Consider the following 14,480-nt stretch of genomic DNA (forward strand, 5'->3'; position numbering starts at 1 on the left):
AACAGATTTATTCGAAATGAAGAAATATATATATTGCGTGTTTAGATTCACTTGACGACTTTAATAGACACAATCGCCGAGGAAATTTTCCAGCTGTGGCTTCCAGTGGCGAAGTTAACTCGCCAACATTCCACTTATTGTCGGAGGAAAAGACGTGCGAATGACAGCGTGGAAAAAAGGAGGTAAGGAAAGGAACGCACTCGATGTCGAGGCTGAAACAGATACGATGTGCACTGCATTCTTTTAACGGCGACACGGTCGGAACATTTGCGGAGAAATCTCTTTATTTCCATGGCAGTTACAATTCGTACCGTTACAAAATCCGAATATAAAACCATATTCGCGTAACGGTAAGGTCGGAGAAAAGGAAGAAAGAAATTCGTTTCGCTCGTTACTGGCCAGATAGAAAACGGGATCGACATCGGATTTGTTTGGGCGTGGAGTGAACTCAAGCAAATATGATCGGAATCGATTTGCAACGCATATACGATCGCGGTTGCGATGTTTTTCGTCGCCAACGCGACGCGACGCGACGATGCGCGGCACCTCGCGAAACACGCATCGATATCACCGGCGCCGACGAGAGATACTTATTGCATATTTCGGCGGCTACTTCCCGCATAACATCATTTTAAATGCACGCAGAAATAATCTCTTACGAAATCTTACTTGTTTCGTAATTATAACCTTTTAATTATCCAGTTTTTTAACTGGAAACACATAACGAGATCAACGAGATACCGAAAACTATCATCAGGTTTTGTAAGTGGCAATAAAAGAGCCGGCCCCTCTTTCCGAGGAATATGCAAAAATTTTTCAATAATCAGATCTGCATATTTTTTATATTGCATTATTTATTATACTACAATATTCATAAATTTCAAAGTTATGGATAAAATATAATTTTCAAAACATTCTAATTTGAAATTTATAGATCAAGCGTAAGTAGTGCAATATAAAAAGTATACGGAACTAATTATGGAATTATTTTATAAATATCCTTAGACAAATCAGATCTAAATATTTTTAATACTTAAGGAAAATGACATTCTGCGATAAATCAGAAATCTGCATATTTTTTATATTACTTATATTTTATCCATCAATTTCAAATTGAGATGTGTAAGTAATGTAATATAAAAAAATGTGCAGATCTGATTTATCGTAAAATTTTTATATATTCTTTAGAAAGAGATCTTGACTATAAATGGCTTTTATAACAATTTATAAAATCTAATATCTTCGGTGTATCTCGTTGATTCAATCAGATTTATGCGATACACAACCATATATCTCGAGATTATCTCAGAATCGTTTCGGGGTTGAAAAATCCAGAAAGGTTCTACAACGCAACGGCTCGTATCGATGCGCGGCAACGTGCAATGCAGCGAAGATGCCCGGCATGGATAAGGGTTCCACGGAAGAACGTTTGATTTTATGTGGAACCTGTTCCCACCGCGTGTATATGTACCGTGTGTGTGGATACATGCGCGTCTCTCGCACGAATGGGTTTACTTAGGCGCACACGTACTTGGCTTCACGCTTCTGCGAAGCCTGCTTGTAAATTAGTTCATAACAGCTGGCTGATCGTTTGACCGGGACATCCGAAAACCCAACGAGTGTCTCAATTAAAGAAGGTATTCATGTGCGATGAATCGATTTGTGACATCGTTCGTGACAAAGTCCGCTTGAAAAACGAGAGAATTTACATAATGTCCTTACATCTACAAAATGATGCAGACTGAGATTTTTTTAAAGAATTTCAATTTGGTTTTCGAATCTCTATAAATTAACTTCACAATATAATTTTCAATATAATTTTGTATATACAAATCTAATTCAATCTTATTTTATGAATTGTATTTTTTATATAACATGAATTTAGTAATGATAAATTTCGTTAAAGTAAATAATTGATCTTGGACAAAAACAAAAATTGATACAATTAATTATTTCAATAAAGATGGGCGAATCAAGATTTTTCGAATCGAATCGATTCAAATCTAAAAGTTGATTGTATTTTGTATATGTATTTTGAAAATAAGGTAAAAATTATATTTATAAGGTGAAAATTAAATTCACTAGAATATTTATAATTTCATTGATCAACACCTCCCTATGTATGATTAAGATTGTCAATATATGTATTTGATTCTTATATTTAAACATCTCAGGCCGGTATTTATATTTGATACTGCCTTAAGTTCAGTCTTAAAATATTATGATTCATTATGAACATTAGCTGCATCTTAAGACATTACTTAAAATAGTCTTAAAATAAAAACCGACTATGAATATCCGCCACAGATTCAAAATTTTTGAATAGTTCGGATACGAATAGTTCGCACATCTTTAATATTTAACATATTTATTTTGTGTTGTTATACTAAAAAAAAATAAACCTTTGGAAAATCTACACACAACTATCCAAATTAATAACTATGAAAACAAATTAAAACAAATTAAAAATTAGAATAAATTAAAATAAAAATGAGCAAACAGTTTAAGTCTGCGAGAAAAAACGAAATTTTCGTAACGAGGGCTGCTGCGTGTCGGATATGAGAAAAGGGGGGCAAAAGGGAGATCAGCAGCCCTTTTCTCTTTGCTTCATTCTCTCTTTCTCGGACAGCTACAGGGGTGAGTGACTCACGTTCTGTCGGCCTCGACGCCGTTCGTCGGGACGCAAACGCCTACCCTCCAAATATTGATTTGCTCGCCCGAGGAACGCACGCGTCGCAAACGCGTGTCGTATCAAGGGATGCTTTCTCCCCGACAGGCCTTTCGTTTTAGGTCTTCTCCGAATTGGATTTCCCCCGAGACAGCGCGTTTCTTCTCAAGAAGAGATCCGGTCAAGTCTTTTCAAGGGCTTTTTCTTTTTCATTCATTCAAAGAGAAGATTTCAGGTCGCAAGGGTGAGCGCAAAAATAAAGCAAGTTCAATGTCATTTTAAATATAATGTCGGATCATAAAATTTTAAAATCAACTTACTTCAGTCTCGCTCTGAATTCGTACAATCAATTCAAACTTAGCGATGACTCGTGTAAGATGTATTTTTATAAATATTTATCAAAATAAATTTATAAAACAATCAAATACTTTTACTATATCTTTTTCTCTAATTATTTCTTCAATTATATTCTTAACTTAGAGATAAATTTTTTATTATTTTATACAACATATAAATATCAAGTGTTATATTAAAAGATAATAATATAAGATACTTGTAGTGATTAAACTAAAATTGATAAAATAATAAAAATAATAGAATCTTTTTCTCTCTCTTCTTCTCTCTCTCTTAAATAAAATTTTTTAAACCATCAACTTTTCGTATTTTAAAAATCTTCAAATTTATTTAAAATATTTTCATATTTTTAAGTGTTTAGATTTCCGTAAATAAACTTTTCGTATTTTATAAACAACAATTAAGTATACTTTTGATGATTTTAATTTTTTACAATACTTTTAATATTACAATACTTTTCTACAAGTCTATTTCGAGACAGTCTGCAGCGTGTCATCGATTGACAGCGCGTGTTTCTCTCATCGATGGAAAAACCACGCGGGAAAGAGAGACTCATTAGTGAGACTCGGTTCGTTAACCGGCAACCAGCGTGGCAATTAAAAGGTCACTTTTCCCGTGGGAAAATACCTATACAGCGGTGCATAACCAAGGGGAGAAGAAGGAGCAGGAATAGAAGAAGAAGAAAAAGAAGAAGAAGACGCTTCGCACACACGCGTGTGCTCCGTAGTAGCGCAAAAGAGTAGGAAGAAGAGCGGCGTCGCAGAGGTCACTCACCGTCCCGCCAAGGTCGCCGTTGTTGAACAATTGGTCACATCTCCGTGCAAAATTTTCTATTTCACAATTGGGACTTTCGGTATCACCTGGAGCACTCGAACGAAGCGCGATACTCCCTTGATTTGTGTGCACGAGTCGAAAATCGCGAGGCAAACTCGCGCACCGCGCGATACACCGCCTCGCGTCAGCGTCGCGACTGCCGTCGTCGCCGCTTCGCTTACTTTGGTCTTCGACTTTACACGCGCACGCGAGTGGCCGCGATGCGCGCGTGCGCGCGATCACACCTGTGTTATGGCATTAGTGATGTAGACGAAGATCTTGAAACCCTCGTCTCTCTCTAGAGTTTCAATCCTGAATTTATTTCCGTTTTCAATTTTCCATATAAAAAATACATTTTTACTCAATTATGTAATCTACATAATTCTGTATATCATAATTAAATCTACAATTATGGACAATATTCGTAACACCCTTTATTTAAGATTAAAATCGTTAATCTATCTAAGGCTTAGCAGATAAAAAATTGAGTTAGAATTGACATATCAATTCTAATTTTAATTATGTTAATATAATTTTGAATTATAAATGAATCTTTTCGTTTTGGCTTATGACTCCATTTCTTATTTTATTTGTATTTAAAATCACTTCAAGTCCAGTAAATAAAATAATCAAATATCACCTCGAGATTTAAACAGTCTTAAAAATAAGATTTAATTACAAAGACTATGTCTAATCATTTTTAAGTCTAATTAGCAGATATTTAATTATCATCTATAGAGTAATTATAAGATAATTATTGCTTTTTAATTAATTTTGAGCCTTAATCTAACGAGATTAATTTCAAGATAATTTTGTTACTTATTATTTATAGAATATATGTATACCTGTATTATACATAAGTCAGTGCGATCATTTATACTCCAGCTTGACGTCGGCCCTGAACGCACGTTCACTTACTCGTGTATGAGTGCATACATGCGTGCGTGCGTGTAGACAATTGCGTGTGTGTATACGATTGTGACTGTAACCGCCATGGGACAGATTGCCTGTTCAACGCATCTGGCCAAGTCTCGCCGATCAGTAAGTAACACGTCGCGAAATGAAACGAGTCGAGTCGAGAGAAGATGAATTTTTCCCGGTTGTAAATCAAATTTTCTCGAATGCGGAAAGATCAAACGAAACGCGTATGCCTCGCCGTCAGCATATGGAATTCTCTTGTCTCTTTGAGACAAGAATCTTATTCGGTATACAGGGTGTCAGGAAATTGCAGATACAAACTTTAGAAAGGAAAATTCTTCTTAAGAGGATTGATTCAGAAAAACTCGTGCTTCAAATTATATAAATGATAAAAATAATTAGTTTTTTACGAGACAATCTGTGTGCGTAAGTAATTCTGATTTGTTTAATTTTACATGCGCAAAATAGATTTACTCAAAATTTTTTAACAGTGTTCAATTATTCGAAATCAATTCAATTATTCAATTAATGAAACTGTAAGAAATTTAAAAAAAAATAAAGGAAAATAATGTTTAATAAAATTTTTAATTGTCAATTTGATAAGAAAATCTAAGAATAAAATTTGTATCTGTAATTCTCTTTAACATTCCATGTATAAGAAGTGAATCCTATTATATTTATAAGTGTATGTGTGTATGTGTGTGAAGACCTATTACTTGTAAGTATATATGTGAAAACACCTGCCGATTACAGTTAAGTTTTTTAAACACCTGTTAATATACGTTTGTGGAAATGTGAAAAAAATTTGTAATTTGATTATTGTACAAATATGATTAATAACGAGTATCGATTTACAAGAACATGTTTTCATATTTATTGGACGATTTGGATGACATTGGATTGCATAATCATAAGAGAATATGTTTGAATAGCAGAATTTGAAGAAGAAAGGAAAGGCCCCTTTCATCCACTTGTGAGTTGGCGTGTTAACGTCCAGGGAGCGCCAGTTAGTGGATTGTTATCTTTACCTACGCTGCTTCCTTTGTGCAAACAATATTTATAATATAATGTTTATATTTTACATAAAATTCTATAAATCAGAGTTTTTCGTTAACTTTTAAGACGTTATTTTTTCATTAATTTATCTCGTCGCACCTATTTTTAACACAATTTATATATTATAAAACATTTAAATAAAATAATTAATGAAACAGAGAATATTGTTTCGCTGTTATTTCATTTCTATAAAATAGAATCCTCTTAAATTTTAATAAATCCGATTAATGTAATTATTACTATGTATGATTATAGTTTTAATGCGAATATCGCTTCTCATTAATCGTTAAACGTTGCATAACCAGTTTGCGTGGATCTTTCTTTTGGTGCGTTTCTCATTTCATCGAGACTCGAGCTGTCTTAATTTATCGGTATAATATAATAATGTATCACACGAATGAACCTGACCACTTTGCAATCATCGGCTACGTTCAGCAGAAAAAGTGTATCGTGAGCGAAACAAGATACAGTCGATTTGCAACGCGAAGTTAATTTATTATCAATATATGATTAATGTTCAAGCAAAATCGGCGATTGACAAATTATATAATTTGTATAACCATTTTTTTCGATTAAGCACGAATGGAACAGAAACGGCAAGATCGTCATTTTGCCGTCAAGAAATCGGTCTGTCCGAAATACTTGAACTGTAATTGTCCTCCATTATATTTGAATGCAAAAAAATGTCGCCAAATAGATGTGGATTATACTGTAGAGAAATTGCGACAACTTGTGTCGGATCCTGTCACCAACGATCATGTTGAGCGGATATCACGACTTTTATTTGATTACTTGCATGAAATTGGTGACGACGGTTACGTATCCTTTAATTTACACGTATATACTAAAAATAAAAATCTCTTTGATTGAGAATTATTAAGAAAGTTCTCACGTTTGATAAAATATAAAAATAAGTCTATAATATACATGTAATACAAATGTTAACGATATCAATAATATCTAGAAAAAATTTCATTGATTTTTACCGTATCATTTTGAAGATATTTAATTCTAAATTTATAGAATTTTACATCACAAGTTGGAGATATAACCTTATTCTGTAATTATTCTCTTTTAAATTGAGACACTTGCGTACAAGACAGCAATTTAAAAATTATTATAATTATAAAGTAAACACTTAAGTTTGTTCTCGTAAAGTTTTATTTAAACTGACTGTACAGTTTACAAGAAATTTATATTCTTTAAATGAAAAAAGCTAGAATATATGTCAAATGAACGATGCTCGAAGATGATATGTATATATCAAATGGGCAGCTTACAACTTTTATTTTATCATTTTAAAAATATTTAGTAATATATATATTTAGTAACATATATTTAGTAACATATAAAATTAATTATGTATAATTATGTATAATGGCATAAGATATTGTCAGTAATCTTTTTATTCCATTATTTTAATTGTTTTACGTATTATTATTGAATAAACTGTCTATTGATTAGGAAATAGCGTGTGAACCTCTTTAAGCCAGTTAATTATTATGTGACAAAATAGGAAATATTACTTGCTTTTCAAAAATTATAATTTTAGGAACGTAAAATTTAATTTTCAAGGATAATTAAAAATATCTTTGAGGCTTAACCTTAAGTAATATTGTTTGTAATACACACACAAAAGCATTATATAAGAATTAATAAAAACTTATTAAAAATTAATTTCTTATACATTCTTCGTTATATCTATTTTGCTTTCACTTGCTCCAGTTTACTCGATATTTTCTAACCATATTTTCTAAGTATGTTTTCTTAAAGATACCTTTCACAGCCAGTCAAACACTTGCCGATCATAATGAAGATATTAGAATTTCTAGTCTGGAAGAGCAGAGAAACTGATGACTATCGGGAGCATTTGGATAGGATGTTGCAGTTGTGCAATCAACCGCCTTTGCTGAAACAAGCTTCCGAGAGTCTCACTAGTTCTGTCATAATAGAGCATTATTTTACATTTCTCGGTTGCCTTCTAACAATTTTGCCCAATGAAGAAGATGTCCAACGGATCCACGAGATTCTTGATTGTTTATTAATTAGGCAGACGAAACCGATAAACATTGCGGCAGTGAAATTAGATTTTCGTCGTCGAGCCATGGAGAATTCTAGATTGCCGATTATCATCAACGAACTGCTAGAGGCTGCTATGCCAAAGATATATCCGAAGATCTTGGAACTGGCTTATATGGTTGCTTCGATCTCAAATCAATGTTGTAAGTTGTTGAATAATCGCGAATCGAGATATTTCATATATTGTTTAAATTATTAGAAAAACATTGCTCTTCTCAATTCAATTCAATTTAAATTGAAATTTTTCTTAAATATTCTATAAAACATTTTGAGAAGAAAGAATATTAAAAAATATATATTTCGAGTTTCTTAAAGGCAAAACGTTTCAAAAGAAATTTAGTAGAACACTATACCGAATGCTTATGTATTAAGCTCATATTTCATTCAAATATTATTCCAAGGAATAACACGCATGCCGGGACATTAAAGCAAAGATAATTTTCAAAGAATACCTCTGTCGTCTCTCGTTTTACGTGCATAGACTATAACTTTACATTTATGAATAAAGGTCACAGAATGCTGCAGGCCGGGATACTGAACACGTTGTTAACCAGGATGGATCTTCCTTACTCGACGAAATTGTGCTGCACTGCACCGCCGAACATACCCCTTGAGGGAGAGGAATATCCGTGGGAAATCATGCTTTTGATAATAAAACTCTTGTGGAGCCTCATGAGTTCGGTGTTATCTTTGAAAACGCTACCAGAACATCTGAAGGATCTTCCATCGCCCAAGAAATGCGCTATGTGGTACCATTTGATAGCACGCTTTAATCAATTAGCAATTAAAAATTTAAAGACAATGTGATAGAAAAATAATCATAGAATAAATTTCATTTAGTTTTGTTATACAGATACATTATTCTCTCTTTTTTTTTTAATTTATAAGATATTATTTTACTATGATTTTATTTATGTATTTATTATGTAACCTCCTCTTTAAGAGAGATAAGCTATCAAGCATAAAATATACGATTTCTGACGTAGTACAGGGGCTTAAAGTATTCCTTTAAGCGGCAGATACTTCGCGGTCAATATTGCGCAGTCAATTTGAGGATCAGGAACGACATCGCCGCATTGATCCTCGCTGGAATCGTGGCTTTACCATCGTGGGATCTTGTCAGAAGCGGTATCGCGGAAGATATCATCAATCTTTTATCTGCAATTGAATCTGGCACTACTAAAATATGGACAGAAGATGTTAAGTTTTCCGATAGTGATGAGGATTTCTTCTTCAAACAGATTCTATTGATGATCATCATTTACCTCGCAGATATCGACATTTATGTCTTCGTAAATTATTCGTATCAATTTTATTTAAAAAATTTTAAACAAAAAAATTTTTTTTAATTCAGAAAAAATAGATGTTTTAAATTTGTTATTTTTTAAATATGACTTTTCTAGGGTTAAAGATTCAATCATCTCAAAACATATTTATTTTAAGTAAAACATGTTATTTAAAAATTTTAAAAAACATATATCGACAAATAACTTTTTAATTTTTTAGATAATGGACAAAGCGATGATTATGCCAGTTATTCTTCGAATCATTAAAGTCTGTATGAATAATAAAAAAGATAAAGGATCTTCTCTGTCGCTAATTCTTTTGGAACGTGCAATGTATATTTTATCACTATTAGCTCCACGAATAGAAAAGGAATTTGTGAAGTGCAAAGGCACTCTTACGTAAAAAAAAAACATAAAAAAATTAATCGGATTTTAATGTGGAGCCAAATGAAATAAATTTTAATACTTATAGATTACTGATGATGCTCAAGCAAATTTTGAACATGGAATTCAACGAGTATCTTGTGATGATTTTTATAAGATCCATTTGCTCAATAATTCTGCAGGGCAATGTTCTTCTTTTGAAGAATTTCCAAAAACACGGAATGATACCGTTATTAATTAGTAAGAGATATTATAAGTTATTTCGTAGACAAGTAAAAATTGATGTAATCTTTTTACAATGATCTTTGAATTCTTAATAAAAAATATTACTTTCTAATTTCAGAATTATTCAGCAATATAATGAGTTTAGATAAGCTTACGATGAGGAGGCAACGAATTCTAACATTGCTGCTGATCTCCCTAAAAGAGCTTATAGAAAAACAAATGTCTGTTCAACAGATGTGCGAACGACGAAGCGTCGAGCTTATTTTAGAAATATTCGCAAAGTGTCTACATCAAAGAAATGAAGATTTTCAAGTAGATCAGCGGTAACGTTCCTGTTAAACAAATATTTATTAAACATATTTGTTTGTTATAACAATATTTGTTTCACACAAATATTGTTTTGTCGGCTTTTATTATAATTTTCTATATTAATTATTTAATTAATTAATTTGTTATGTTAACTAATAAATTGTATTAACTAATTACCAGTCAATGATTATAAATATTAAGGCTATTATAAAATTTAAGAAATGTACGAATTTAGAAAGAATTTACATATTGAAATGAAAAATAGAAGCAAATTATAAATAAACATTTTGTCATTTTTCGACAGACTGTTGCTAATAACAGGTGCTTACGTTTGGAAATGCATAGTGCGATATCCTGAGGATCTTCAAATTTTCTTGAACGGCGGTGGATTGTACTCTATGTTGGACATCATTGAGATCGCGAACTACCCTGTAAAATGTTTGTATCTCGGTGCATTAACTGATATGTGCGATAGCACCTTTTGCGGACCATGTCTCTGCACCTGGAGAGGCGCTGATAAGAAGACAGGTCTGATATCTTTATTTATGAGTATTTGGCGAGAAGAGGAAGACAGGATCGGCATTAAAAGACGCGCCGACGGTTCCACAGCAGGTACAATCTCGCGAATCAAAATGTCGAGCTTCATATACGAAGACATTTTTTCACAAAATCTACTTTAATTTAACATTTTTTAAATTCTTGAAAATCGTTTAAAATTCTAGACATAAAAATATTTTCGACAATCGGGAAAGCAGAGAAGCTCTCTTTATTTAGAAAGAAATATCTATCTAAACATTTTTTAATTATTTATGTAAATTACGGAATAAATTTGAACAAAAAGTTAAGCAAATTTTTTTAACTACACGTAATTGAATTTGTTTGTAATTTCAGATCCTGAATTTCTTCAGATGGGCACCAAACAGTGGAGAGATACCTATTGTTTCCAGCTTACGGACGACGTTTGTCCCACTATAATTGACATGCTTGGTTCGGTGCGCTCAAAAATCTTTAGTATTTTAAAAATAATTGAGAGAGACAGCGATAAATATGAAATCGCTCAGAAGCATTATAAGATTCTACTTGAGGAATTGCCAATAAAAGACCAAGTAAGATACATTATCTTTGATCATACCGTTTGCTCAAACATAATAATATTAAATTTTTTATTATCAATTTTTAATATCAGAATCAGTGTGTTCGAATTTTTTTTAGATAACACTATGTTGCGCCGACATGTATCTACGACTAAAACTCGGTCAGATGTGGACGGAGCTTAGCAAATATTTAGAGCAGGTCCACCTGATCCCAGTGAGTACGGACGCGCAACTGATCTGTCACATGGTGCAGTTTCACCATTCGTGGAAAATTACAATTAAGGACCGTCAGAGAAAGTTGGTTGAAATGGCCAAGAACGCAGATGAGATCTTAGAGAAAGACGAGTTCGCGAAGATACGCGATTCCAAGTTAGCATCGACCCTGGAAGCGTTGGACGATATAGAGCGCATCCGTCGTACGACTGACAGATCGTACATGTTACAGAAGAAAGCTCGACAGAGGCAACAAGTGCGCGCAACCCTGTCATTCCCCAAAGATGCTGACATCAAGCAATGCCATCGAACGTTTTTGGATAAGACGAATGTCACGGTAAAATCAAGGGATTTAAAGAAAGAGAGAGAGAGAAAGAGAGAGAATTTCTAATTTGGAGTTTTGTTTGAATTTTAATGGCATTTAAATTTTATTATTTTTAACTCGAACGTTTCGGCTCCATTTACTGTCATCAATGACGAAAAAGACAAAGTATGAGAGATCATGTATTTAATATCATAAGTTAATATCATTATGTTATTAGTTGAACTTTTTAACTTTTTAACCCGCTAAATATTATATTCTTTAATTAACTGCACGTTTCTTACCGCGCCGACTCCAATATTTTTTAATACTTATTTTAGCTATCGGGCTATCTCTTTATATTTTTTATTTTTATTTGAAGGCTATACTCTCAGACTCTTTCATATTTTAATTTTATAAATTTCTAAATTTTTAAAAAAGAATTTATAATTTTTTTAGGCAATTTTTGGACAACATCACTTGGTCGATTTACACATTCCGTATTTAAAGGATTTTCAGAACGATTTTACGGAGATATCTCCAATATCACCAATATTACCCTTCGATTCACCTCGCAAAGTTCTAAAGTCCTTCGCTCCAAATTATCACGAATTCCTTGTTCTATGATCGCTGATTCTATGAACGCACAGACAGTTACATGATCGAAAGTCTCAATCTGTAATCTGTGCGTTGCTTAAGTCATCAAATAATGATTTAATAAATATATCAAGTTAATATATGAAAAATTCAATTGCAATAAAACATCTTCTTCTTATGATGATGATATTATCTTGCTTCGATATAATAGTTGTCTTTCTTATCGACAGAGAAAATTTCGCGCCGCGTTACGCGCGGAATTGTCATTGTTTATTTGACACTAATTGATTCAAATCTACACGTGCGTCTATAAATATGACATATCGAGAGAGATATAAAAGAAAAATTATTTTATGTCATTAATATTTAACTCATTGTTAACAACTGTTTTATTTTTTCAATTACTTTTTAATAGCTTTCAATTAATTTTTAATTAATTTAATTTCTTCATTGTTTTATTTCTAAGAACGGTCTTCCATAGACATCACGATCATTATTAAACGGCGTTAATCGAAACAAGTCGATCGTGCGAATTTCACGCTAGCGTTCTGGCGCGTTATCTGACACATAAGATCGTCTACCTAGATGATTATCTAGATACTCTCGAGGTCGCTTCGGAATGGGCGAGAGAGACTGGCGAGCGCAGCGAGTGACTAGTGAGAGCGAGCATGCCGTTCGCGTCGTAAGCGAGTGCTGTCGCTGCTGCCGCCGCCGCCGCCGTCGTCGTCGTCGTCGTCGTCGTCGCCGTGGTCCGCCGTCGGATGGTACCGGTTTGAAGAGCGAGTCGCGCTTCAGGACCAGCTTTTCGCCGTTCGAATAGAGACTCTCGCTCGGTCGTCGTCAGTGTGTCGCGTGACCTGTAAACTTTTACAAATCTCTTTTGGCTTTCGCCCCGTGTTCGTTCGACAGGCGCGCGTTCTCGTGCAGGCAAAATTTACACGGATCGGTCGAAGGAGACGTGCTTTTTCTCGGCGGTGCGCTCTACCGATTTCGTTTTTTCCGGAACATCCTTTTCTTCCCGCGAGACGAGAACTCGTTCACGCAACGGCGTGTTCACAACTTCTCTCCCTTCGTTTTCCCATTTTCTTCTCTCGCTCTCTTTCTCTCTTTTTCGTGAGTTCCGAGTTACCCTTTGATTCCTTGTCTTTCCTCTCCATCCGGTTCTCCCTTCACCACCCACACCTTTGTGCGTCTCTCCATCCTTCTACGTTCTTCCGCCGCCGCCGCCGTCGCCGCCGTAAGTGTGTTCGCGCGCGCGCGCGTTCACCGTTTTTCCGTCGCGCTCCGCTTCGTACTTGCTTCGCCTGTGAGTGTCTATCGAGAGAACTCACGACGCTCGCTCGTTGGTAACTTTCGAGCGAAGTCCTCCGTAAAGCGGAAAGACGGGACGGATTAGAAACCTTTATCGTGTCAAAGTTGACGCAATTATGGCGCGTAAGGAGGAACGATGGTGCTACTTTGATGGTGTAAAAGGACATCGAAGGTCGACGTGGATCTCCCTGCTATTAGTTGTCCTATGCGCTCTCCTGGCTGGATCCTTGGCGGTCGCCGAGCACGGTGAGTGTTGCGTCGTGTATACCTGTATGTGTGTATGTGTGTATGTGCGCGCGCGCGTTTATACAAATGTCATTTACATATTTGCATATATATATACGCCGCGGCGAGCGCGCACACGGGTACCTTTCGATAACCTGTTGCGTATCACGGAGGATTCTTTTCGAAGCGAGCGGGGAAGGCTCGAGCGAGACGGCCGTCGCGCTCGCTGAAGGAAGAGAAACGGTGCGATGAAGCGAATAAGAGAGAACAGTTAATGTTTAAAACACTTTATATCTTTTCTTTTTTCGAGACGACTGTCTAAAATTGAATAAAGCAACATTTATCCTTGTAAAAAGAAATAAAGGTAAAGAAATGTCAGGTAATAAAGAATTATCAAACGACACAAATGTTTGAATAGATAAAGAATAAGAAAGGAAGAAAAGGAGATGGCTGAAGAGAAAGAAAGAGAGAGAGAGAGAGAGAGAGAGAAGAGAAGAGAGAGAGAGAGAGAGAGAGAGAGAGAGAGAGAGAGAGAGAGAGAGAGAGAGAGAGAGAGAAGAAGAAGAGAGAGAGAGACGTACGACGTACGACGTACGTACGTACGTACGTACGTACGTACGTACGTACGTACGTACGTACGTACGTAC

The 14,480-nt window shown here is 34.5% G+C and overlaps 3 protein-coding genes across 3 annotated transcripts in view; all 3 read left to right on the top strand.

The window, feature by feature from the left end:
* The first annotated feature begins 6,391 nt into the window (after positions 1-6,391).
* LOC105622801 lies at positions 6,392-9,577 on the top strand. Its single transcript, XM_012204212.1, has 5 exons — positions 6,392-6,628; positions 7,596-8,031; positions 8,397-8,637; positions 8,880-9,180; positions 9,395-9,577. Exons 1-5 carry the CDS (start codon positions 6,392-6,394, stop codon positions 9,575-9,577), a joined length of 1,398 nt encoding a protein of 465 aa, XP_012059602.1.
* A 362-nt stretch (positions 9,578-9,939) lies between these two features.
* LOC105622802 (cilia- and flagella-associated protein 69-like) lies at positions 9,940-12,465 on the top strand. The gene is made up of 5 exons (XM_012204213.1): positions 9,940-10,106; positions 10,397-10,692; positions 10,984-11,198; positions 11,305-11,736; positions 12,160-12,465. Exons 1-5 carry the CDS (start codon positions 9,940-9,942, stop codon positions 12,325-12,327), a joined length of 1,278 nt encoding a protein of 425 aa, XP_012059603.1. The 3' UTR covers positions 12,328-12,465.
* Positions 12,466-13,724: 1,259 nt separating this feature from the next.
* The window catches only part of LOC105622766 (plexin domain-containing protein 2), a 36,259-nt gene continuing 35,503 nt past the window's right edge, over positions 13,725-14,480 (top strand). The window contains exon 1 of the mRNA XM_012204178.1: positions 13,725-13,854. Coding sequence (XP_012059568.1) covers positions 13,725-13,854 — 130 coding nt within the window. The remainder of the gene's footprint in view (positions 13,855-14,480) is intronic.

Source organism: Atta cephalotes, assembly GCF_000143395.1.
Source record: "Atta cephalotes unplaced genomic scaffold scaffold00048, whole genome shotgun sequence".
Lineage (NCBI taxonomy): Eukaryota > Metazoa > Arthropoda > Insecta > Hymenoptera > Formicidae > Atta > Atta cephalotes.